The sequence below is a fragment of the Aplidium turbinatum genome, chromosome 18 (genome assembly GCF_918807975.1).
Source record: "Aplidium turbinatum chromosome 18, kaAplTurb1.1, whole genome shotgun sequence".
Lineage (NCBI taxonomy): Eukaryota > Metazoa > Chordata > Ascidiacea > Aplousobranchia > Polyclinidae > Aplidium > Aplidium turbinatum.
In genome coordinates this window covers 5,017,511-5,028,644 of record NC_137489.1, presented here as the reverse complement: position 1 = coordinate 5,028,644, position 11,134 = coordinate 5,017,511, and the positions used below count along the sequence as shown (strand labels likewise).

The window sequence follows — 11,134 nt, the reverse complement described above, 5'->3', positions numbered from 1 at the left end:
AATTGGACACGGGCCGGTTGAGTGAGACACCACTTATAACGGCTGAGCCAATCTTTGCGCAATTCGAATGTAGCCTTTTGAGAGTTACGTTAGACTTCCCGTAACAGCACCGAGTGTCGAACACGGGCCGGTTAGAGTTTGAACTTTATATTTGCCTTGTTTGCGCTTTGCAAATAGTTACCACTAGCGACGCTAGAGTCGTAGCAACACAAAGCTTCAGAAAAATTAGGGTCACTGGAGTTGAATTTGGTTGGTTGGTTTTAAATCTTTGAGATCTCAGGACAGAAATCAGGACGTAAGAAGACTCAACTAGTAAAGAACTACTGTCCTAGTGCACCTTATGTTTTAATTGATAAAAATTCCAAATCTAGTAGCATAGAGTAATGCTTATGTTTGGTAATTTATAAGAAGATGATGGAAATATTTGTTACCGTAATATGATTTATGTTACACCCAATGGTTAGAGGTAGGCTAGGCTACTGAAATTAGACAACTTTGCCAAGGTCTTATGGAAACTACTGTTAATATTAGTGTATTGTTTTTTCAGATTAGTACGTATGGCATGGAAAATAGAATCAATTTCAAATTTTTTTGTACAATATGCGGTAGGCTACTAGAAACACTGAAATGAACACATCCCCTACCTTCTTATGTGTTCATACCATATACCTTTTCATGTGTTCATACCATTTAAATAAAGCAAACCGGAAGGCATGACACATAATCTTTGTGTCCACCTTTAGGCACGCCTTTAAGTACTCTGCCAAAGACACAGCGGCATGCTTTTGAGTGGTGTTGAACTGGTTTCCTTTGAAGCATCATACCAGAGATCTCATCACTCAGCTATGCAGCTGGTACTACTTAGCCATGCAGGAGATAGTTAACAAACAACAAAACCATGTGCGAATTTATATAAAACAGCTTCATTTAGTAGATGTGGGATGTGCAAGTGAAATCAGTTAATTGCATTGCCATTAAATGTCTTTGCTGAGACACAGCCGCATGCTCTGGAGCGGTGTCAAACCCACGACCTTTTGAACGTCGCACAGACGTTCTCACCACTCGGCTACGCAGCCGACAACCTACTTGTATACCTACCTATACCACTTTAAGAAATAACATAGATAATTGCATCAAAATTTACTTCTCGCTTGTGTCGCTCCCGCAAGCTTTGCATGTCCACTACACTTGCATACTTCATTTAATTGTATAATTGTACGTATTGACTGATTTTGTTTGTACATAACATTGTTAAAACAAAGTAATTACGTTTTGACAACAATAATAGTTTGCAGGCAACAAATTATTGCTGGTTGCAAAAACAAATTTACCCGGCTTGCAAAGTTTAAACAAAGTCATGAGCTAATCAACTAAACTATCGGGGCAGACTATGTATCACTGGTCAATTATGTTTGTGCAGGGTTCATTTTAGGAACTTTGTCATTTAACTGCAAAGTTTGTAAGTAATTTCATGACATGTAGAAGTATTTTTGAGTGCATAAGACTCAAGTTCTCTTAGTTGGAATGTGTTGGTTTTGTATGCATTATTATGAATTGATTTATTAGTCTTTAATGCGAGTCTGAAATATTTTTTTGATCATGAATCAAGCACAGCAAGCCAATAACTCACGCCTTTACCCAAACAACATTGCATCTACTCAAAGTTACAGCTCAGAATTTCAGTAAGTATTATACATTTTTGTATGAAGTATAAAACAAATTTGTTTTTTATACTTTTTTGGTTTATCCTTACAATTGTAAAATTATTATTGGAAAATTATACCTGAGTTTAGCTGGTTATTTTTTTTTAACCAATCTATATTTTTGTAAACCAAAATTAATATATTACAGCTACCGCAAAATGACTTCGAACCTTTCTAAATTTTCAAGAAAAACTAACATTTTGTATACAATGAAACCTTTCAATAAAAACAATCGACCATTCTTAATATTTTGTCATTATTAAAATCTTTGTCACATTTTTCACAATCTTTGCATTGTTTGTCATAATGCTTAATGTTAGTGGTGTGATTTGATGTAAAACGCACAGCTACAAACTGGCGTAAATTTTGCTGTACTCAAAAAGGTCCGAAGTCATTTTGCGGTAGCTGTACATGATATCAAGTTTTACTTTTATCAGTGTGCATGTTTTTGTCTAGAGAGAAAACTTTGAATGCTGCATCTACAATCGAAAGAGCTTATTTGTCATACAGAGATCGCCAAATGTTCATTCTGCTCAAGCATGCAATCCGGGCAGCTGTAAGTGCTTTCATAAGTGCATTATTAAGTACAATTATTATATTGAGAAATAGTTGAAAGATGAAGTCGATAGAAAAGTCAAGAAGTAATTTACTGAACGAAACCGAATTTCACTGTAATTATGGTGGCAACAAACTGTCATGTTTTTAGAGAAGAGAAGGCTAAGCAGCTTAGCAATATATCTGCTACAGATAACATTCTGATTGGACATTATTACACACAAAACTGTTTCAGCCCAGTGGTTGTAGTTGAGGACACTACAATAGCTCTTTGGAAGCATAGTGAAGTTCATCAAAATAGCATTTTATAGAAATTCAACAAAGAAAGTTACATCTAATAACATAAAACGACTCCCCTCCCTACAACAGTGTAACTGAAAAGTTTGAAAAAAAATCATTTGTTTTTACTAAAATTTTATCTATCTGTTGCTATTATTTGATAAACTGTCTTTTGAATATCATTCGATCATGTTTAGTAAGGCCTCTTGGGTTATGAAATGGCTTTTTCCAGGGTAGGATTTTTTTGTAGAGTTTTTATTCCCTTTTTATCTCTTGATAAGCTAAACAAAATGCCTTCAGAGTTGTGGCTCCCACACTGAAAACATTCTTAATGGCACATCACGGCAGAGCTATCTCTGAAGGAATGGATGAAGTTCAATCACTTGTGAATTGGGGAGAGCCGTTTTAGTAGTGACATGTTTTAATGGAGCCTCGTCGACTCACCATCTTGTGCATGTGGCTCAGATTTTCAGACTGCATACCACATGATCTACCAATGTCCTGTATATCGACCCCAAGACAGATATGTGGACCTAACAACACCCAATGAACACACAATCCATTGGCTGCTGTGCCTAGATTTAACAACGTGATCTGCAGAGGCCTCAAACGTGAGAAGACCACAGCAGACCAACATAGCATTTTTTTCATGTATCCTACTCGATTGCTTAGTCATTAGTGTGGTTGCTTCTAGATCAGTAGGCATGGGATCGATACCCTGTCGGGTCGTACCAAAGACTTTATAAATGTGGTACGATACTGAATGTTATTTTAGCTGGGCACTCGCAGTGGAAAGGATTCGGGTAATAATGTACTCAGTTGCATCTCTATACGGCTGCATTGACACTGTCTGCTTTGTAAAGATGGGATTGGAAACTCTGTAGAACTGAAACCACTTTACACATCACTACCATTAAGGTCACTGTTGTTTGTGCGCGGCTGTGATAATGGTTCGCAGGAAATTGAACAAATATTTAACACTGTTTTCAAATGATTTTTGCGTCATGGTGTCCCTTTGTTACTGGAACCCACCAAACCCTACCTGCTGGGTCTCCCACCCATGGTGTTCAGCTAGTGTCACACAGGTCACAATTTCACTTAACCTTGCTGCTGTGACCAATGACACAAGGCGCACATCTAAACATTAGTGACAAGAAGAGCAAACATAGACGAAGTAGTCTGCTGGCCACAATACTGTAGCAAATAACTGTTTTGAAACCAAGCATTAGCAAGAAAATCCCCCTATGTAGTTTATTTTTCTTGCTTCCTCAATTCCAAATTTTGCTTTCAACTGTCTTGAAACCTCCCCAAGTTGGGAATCAAATCTCCAATCTGGCAACACTGGGTCTTTTAAACATGAAACGTTTGTTTCAATAAACTGTCTCGTGGCTGGTGAATAAGATTGACCACAGTCATGGCATTGCTTTCGATTGCTGTCCATTTCTTTGCAAAGTTAGGATGGGAAGTGGAAAAGATTCCCTGGGAAATGGCGCAGTTTGGCTCTGGCGACATCTTCACCTATTTTTACTTCAAATATTTTTTTTTTTGAAATTTCAATGTCTTTTGTTTTCTTAAATTTAGGAGCAGTCTTGGACTTTTGACATTCTCCGCAAGATTAGCCCAAACGAGGCTGCCCTGCTGAATGACCCAAGCGTGAATGCGAGAGTTCGGTTTAGGTTTGGGGGCAGGGAATTCCCCCCGATTATCCTGTTCAAAATTTACTTGATCAACAACGGAACAAAGTATATCAGTGGCAGGAAAAGCATCAGACCTGCCACGGATGTAAGTTGTCATTCGTGCGTTTGTTACCCTTTTAAATAACTGAAACCATTTTTTAGACTAAAGCATGTTTGCTTGGGCTACATATACTTGTTTTATTTCACCAAATATAGTTATTACTCACTAAAACCTCTACAGCCTCTTTTACCCTAAAAGGGTTATCATGAGAAGGTCCTTATTCATAGGCTGTAGAGGTTTTAGAGAGTAATAACTATATTTGATGTAATTCGCTCTACTTGGCTTTTTGCTTGGCATTGAGCACTTTTTGTAGTAGGGCTAGTCGGAAACTTTTTTTTTTAAGTGAAATTTAAAACAATTGGTGCATAACCTGACAACTTGAAGCGGCTTAACTTATCATCTATGGTGTCCTCTATCATACAACCAAAAATAAGTATTGAGTCAATTCAGCTTTTAATGAAAATTTAAAATAAACAAACATACAATTTATTTTTATACATACAAAAACGTCAGTTTAATGCCCACTAATGAACTGGATACTCTTTTTTCAATCAACAAACATTTGCATGGGGTTGTAAGCAAATATGTTTACTTGCTTTAAAATTAAAATGCAATGAATTCTACATCTAATCATCGTGAAAACATTTTTTAATAAACGCATTGTTAAAACTTGTGATGCCGCATATATAGCACTTTCGAAGTTATTCAAATTAAAATTTTACAATGTATGTTTGCTTAAAACAAGTACATTGGAGCTTATACTACTTATTATCATACCACGACGATATTCTCGTAACATACTACATAGTCATACCGCTATCAAAACATTTTCCAACTAGCCCCATTAGCACATGAAAAACTATTTTCCTAAAATATTTAAGCATGGTGCATTAGACTAAAATTTGTTTATTTCTTAGTGTTGTAGAACACCTACAGCTGACACACATCAAAAAACTTCTGCCTATCTTTAACGATATTGACGCATAAGATGTTTTTTAATACGCCAAAAAATTTACATCGAAAGTAAGAAAACACAAAATTGTCAGCCAAACAAACATACCTTGCCTCAACAAATCGAAACTAACATGGATTATGTGTTTTTATAAACTACTTCACATGTTTGCAGTAAATATTTGAAAAAGTTATGAAGAGTTAAAAAAATGATCATTTTTCAACTAACCCCGCCTTCCAACTAACCCCACTCTCCCCTATTTGTTTACTTGTTTTATCAATATCCTACAATTTTCTAACAAAATTCTTTGTCTGTTACAATGATTGAAAACTCTTCCAAATACTTTTATTGCAACAAACAAAGTAAAAAAAGTTGCCGTGAAGCTGCTCTTGTTTGTATATCTTGCTCCAATCGATGGCCTGCAAAGAAAACAATACAACGGGCATAACGTATCAGCCTCGCTTACAGGCGGCCATAGACGCATGCAGACTCATGGGACATCGAAGGTTCTACGACCAAATGATCATTGATGCGTGTCAATTTGAGAAGGATAAAATTACTGACGTCATAGATGTTACTACTGTCAAAGACTACATGCAGGTCTGATGTTTTACAATGGTTTATGTATGCTTTATTCTAACTATTTTACATTTAAAAAAAAAATTTTCTTTTGCCTGGTAGGTACAAGAAATTGGTTTCCAACTTCATTTTTATTGAAAACGTTAAACACCACCTTCAAGCACGTCTTAACATAAATTGCGTTTTGTCGCTTCTAACCTTTTTCTAGACTTTTGCATTTACGTGACATTATTTTTCGTTCTGATTGTCGAAAATAAAAGTAAAGTAAGCTGAAATGAACCATACTATGCCACATTAGCTGTCACCGTTTAATCCAGAAGCTTTTTCACATTCATCTGCCATACCAGATTTTTTTTATGCATTTCACTGTTGTTGTTTTTTTAAATTTTTTCAACTGAAAAAGGTAGGTTGCACTAACGAGGTCTGACTGTAGACTACACGAAAGCCTTTACAGTATATGATTCTTACAACGTAAAAACGGTAGTCTGTTTTATCACATTGAAACAATCGTAACCAGCAGCCCATGCAAAGTTTTCATCATTTTTCAATATCTTTCATTTTAAATCTTAGTACTTGAGCAATATGGATGAAACCCCCAGTTATCTCGGCGGCAAAGGGAACTACTGGAGACAGCTGTCACTAGAAGCGCTGCCACGACAAAGCATTATGTATGACATCATGCAATATCTTCAGACCAAATCTCCCAGCCCACGTCTGCAGGCAGAGATGCCTGTTCTACTGTCACGACCTGTCACCCAAGAAGTACAACTGGAACAATTCAGGGTCATCTCAAGGCTTCCGTGAGTAGCAAAGACACAATTGTGTGTCAAAAAAAATGAGGATAAAAATATACGTAGGCTATTCCACTGCTTGTTAGATTGCAAGCTTACAGTTAACAACGTAACAAGCTGTTATGTAAACTTTGTGTTTACTATTAGAGAATTTATTGGAGACTATTGTAACCGGAAAACTTTTAATCAAGATATACTTTTTCTCACTGAAGCAAAAACAGAAACAAGTTTGGTAGAGAATGTGACTAGGCTAGATGCAATATCCAGATACTAATCTACAAATTATGTTTTGTAGACTATTCTGGACTTCTGCAACAAGTTTATAGACAATTTTTTTATGTTGCACTGGAAGCAGATAGTAAACCAAACGGCATAGATGTTATTCAGCAAACGCTCTTGGCACTACTATGAAGTTGATGATGTTTTTAACTTTGAAGTTTTTGACTTTATTCAGGCAATATTTATTGCAGATCGCCGCCGAATAGCGGTTTCCGAAAAGCTTTTCCTCATCCGTTGTTATCGGAACGTTTATCTGCTTCTCAAAGGAGATCCGTACAGTCTCGCCGAAGAGTCGCTAAAATGAAGAAGATGTACGGACTGGACACACAACTCCAGCAAGACAAGGTAAAGCTTTGCGTCACTTTTGACTGTTGTGGTGTTGCAAAAACTACACATATCTTATTTCACTAATTACTAGGGCAACTTTTTGTTGCGTCAACAAAGTGAGAAAATTTCACTTTAAAGAGAGTTGCAGTAAAAAGTTGTACAAGCGAACGAACATTTCAAACCGCAATATTTCATTCATGTAGGGGAAGGTGGGGTGATTTGAGCAATGGGGTAAGTTGAGCAACCCCTAGTTCCGGGAAAACGGAAAAGCTAAAACGAATTTTTCCGCCGCCAAGTTGTTTTACCCATAATGCCTTTTAAGCCACTATATCGATCTAAACAACTGGAAGCTTTGTTTAGGAATGGTTCCACTTTTTTGAGTTTAAGTGCTTAGCAGTAAATATTTAGCAGCGGCGGAAATTTCTGTTTATTGAATTATTAGTAGAGATAGATGAAATTCGTTTTGCAATTGAGGTAGACGTTACATCTGCCTCGGCTTGTAGCCAATAATGCAATATAGTTTTCTAGCAGTCTTTGAAATTTTTTTTTTTTTTAAATGGTGGAGATGGGGTAAGTTGAGCAATTGCTCTTGGGGTAAGTTGAGCAGTTTCTCAACTTACCCCAGTAAATAACTTAAGACAGCTGATCAGGTCAAGCCAGCTAATTATCTTGTTTTTTCTTTCCTTTTCATGTTAAAGCTACAATTGATGTACAGGTTACCTTTTCAAATATATTGCTTGGTCAGTTAAATACAATGCCACGTATATACCAAAGAAAAACAAACAGGGGAAACATTCAAGATGCTGTGCTGAGGAGTGCAGCAGATAATTAATGTTATAAATGGAAAATCCGTAAATGCTGCTTCTATTGATCATGGTATTAAACGGATGACGCTGACTCGTTACATGAATCGAGTGAAGAATGCTGTCGCTGCCGATAACGTGACTTCAGTCAGTAGAGCTATACAGAGCTAGCGGTATGGTTTTGCTAACCATACCACCCCACACATCGCATCAACTACATCCTCTAGACAAGGCTGTGTACTGACCGTTTAAGTCGTAGGCCTACTACAGCATTACGTGATCGGTCTGCAAGAGATTTTTCCAAAAACTCCTCACTATAGCCTAACATTTAAATAGTTTATACGGTGATATATTGAAAACTGGGGCAACCACCCCCTCCCTACAGTAGATACGAAGACCAAAAACATATTCTGAGTGGTAAATCAATGGCTCAGTTGCAATAAAAACATGTAATAATACTAACTCTGCAACTTAAGAAATTGAAGTTGTCTTGATTTCTTATTAATGTATAAGCAATCAACGCCTTAATTCATTGTTGCTCAACTTACCCCATGCTGTTGCTCAACTTACCCCATTAAAAAAAGGGTGGAGTATGTTGAGCAACTTTTACAAAACTACTCAGATCAGATGAAATATAAGAGACAAGAAAAATATTTTTGCTTTGAAGCAGGGCCAATGAGCATATCTTTAACATCCATGACAAAAATATTCTCTGACGCCTGACACATTTTCAAGAAACGCGTGTTTATAAAAACCTGCTCAACTTACCCCACCTTCCCCTAGGCTACATTTGATTTATTTACCTACAGTACCAAAGGTTTCAATCATTTACCTGACAGTGCTCAAGCTTCCCACAACATTGCACGACCCAGACAGCAAAATCGATCATTTTGACATTAATTCAACGTCTGCAGACGTTGTATCAATGTAAAAATGATTGATTTTACTGTTTGGGAAGCTGCTTGGTAGTGTGATAATTGGCATGGCCTATAATGTTGGAGTAACGTTTGGTTGGGATATTTTTACGATCGCTTTTAGGACACTAAGCCGATGATCCGCATACAAGTTTATCCCAAATTGCTGTAAAGTCAGAACAAAAATGAATAATTACTTTTGCATTTGGTACAATATTCGGAAAAAATTGCATGATAAAATTTGTAGTAATAGGCTACGTAAGTCAAAATATCTTGCTGTAATAAGTCTTGCTTATCTTTTATAATCTATGAAAAAGTTGCAAAAGCTTGCCCTACTAATTACCTTCAAACTTAGGTTCTGGAGGAGCCTTGAATCGCGCTAATCTGCAACCAATACAAGTTTGCGTGACGTCACGCATTTGGTGTCAATTTATAAAAAAAACTTCTACAATTGTCAACAGAAAGATGATTTGACGGTCCGCCCGACGTCTTCACAATCGAAGCAACCTCTCGTGTCAGCAGGTAATTTGTCCCATCCTGCGACCGCTTCAAGGGGACCCACACAACAGTCTATCCTCCCGCCAGCTACATCGGCAGGAAAAGCAATCGACGCGGGACCCGAAGACCATGAAGCCCGCGAACTGTACGAATGGACTCGAGATTTGAACTTTGACAACATTAACAAAGGAATATTTCCTGAGCCAGAAACACGGTCCAGGCCTGAATCCGCTTCCAGATCAGTCTCATTTTCATCGCGCTTGACAAAGCGAGTGTACACCACCTAAAAATAACCCCACAGTTTGTTACTTTTTGCATTTAATGATCGTCTTATCAATGTCCAACAAGTTTCTGTAAAGTCGACGAGTCCAATTCTTTATTACCGTCATGGTTGAGTTACCGACTTTTTCTTGGAGAAGGCTACGAAGTTCTATCCTAATGAAATAGGAACAACTAAATTTGAGGCCCAAACCTGCCACGAGTAAATTCGTGTTAGAGCTCATGGAAACCATTAGCTGGTCATGCAACGATGTTTCGCCTTGTCAGTTTGTGAGCCACTGATACAAAACGAGATGTGTATCTGAGAAAAGGGCGTCACACCATATTTGGACAGCTCCCTTTTCGTATGTGTTTTTGATGTTGACCGGCGTTGCATTGATGAAAAAGGGTAACTCGATAGCTCGGTCGGTTAGCGCGTGACTTCTGGAGCGAAGAAGCTTCTAGACCAAGCGGCGCTGGTTGGACTCTAGGGGTGTGCGCTTGAGCAACGCACTCCACTCAGCGGCATCTAATGGATGGAATAATTCCCCGGAAACAAGACTTCAAGAATCAGAAACTTTACTCAGTCAATCTCGGTGACCGGGTTTTGCGTCAGTGATTCAAAGCCTCTACAAGTATGCGAAACTGCCAGGATTAAGCTCTGCAAGAAGCTTTCCCAGTCCGAGGATAAAGATTTAATTGATCAATCAAAGTCGGTCTCTCAACTCGTTATTTTTCAACAAGAAGTGAAATTCCCCTTATGACGATGCCGCCATGCGCATACATAACGCTGGCAGTGCCGGATTAACGAAGTGCGGGGCCTGTAGCAGATTGATTTGATGTACGGATAATACCCGGAAAGTAACCTAATTGAAGATTTTATAGATTTGATCTACATTCTACAACAACAAAAATAACTAAAGTCTAATGTAATGTTTTATTTGCAAGTGGTGGTGCTGCCTAAACAGACCCCGCTGCGGAGTCGGGAGAAATAAAAGCAATCTTTTTCGATGGAAGATGACTCTTGACCCAACGTGTGATAGCGGCCTAGACAATCAGACGATGAAGCACATCCTCACCAACTGCCCCCTTAGCCCTTCATGTGATGACAACGACCTCAAAAACATCAGAAACAATGCTCTTACCTGGCTCCGACACTGGCGTGACAAGTTATGAATGAATGAATTTGCAAGGAGAAACATAAAACTTCAACAATATCATTCAAAGGTCTTTTCGACGCATTTTGATCTCTGCAAATTTGGCAATTATTTCAGATGAGTTCAGTGACTTCAAAATATCATTTTCAATACCGTATTAAAAAGAGTTACATGGTGTAGCGCTCTTGTCCCATCGTGTTTCACAGATAGTTTTTAATCAACTTCAATTTTGAAAATGATCAATAGATAAATGCGCAACAAATTGTCAATGTTAGGAAACGTGGTGTGAATATTGTTTTCTT

General features: G+C 37.7%; 1 protein-coding gene across 1 annotated transcript; it reads left to right on the top strand.

Annotated features, from left to right (window-relative positions):
- Window positions 1–1,427: 1,427 nt before the first annotated feature.
- Window positions 1,428–11,014, top strand: LOC145787480 (uncharacterized protein CXorf58-like). The gene is made up of 7 exons (XM_082599228.1): window positions 1,428–1,682; window positions 2,160–2,259; window positions 4,119–4,319; window positions 5,695–5,826; window positions 6,376–6,605; window positions 7,067–7,220; window positions 9,381–11,014. Exons 1-7 carry the CDS (start codon window positions 1,600–1,602, stop codon window positions 9,702–9,704), a joined length of 1,224 nt encoding a protein of 407 aa, XP_082455354.1. The 5' UTR covers window positions 1,428–1,599; the 3' UTR covers window positions 9,705–11,014.
- The last annotated feature ends 120 nt before the right edge of the window (window positions 11,015–11,134 follow it).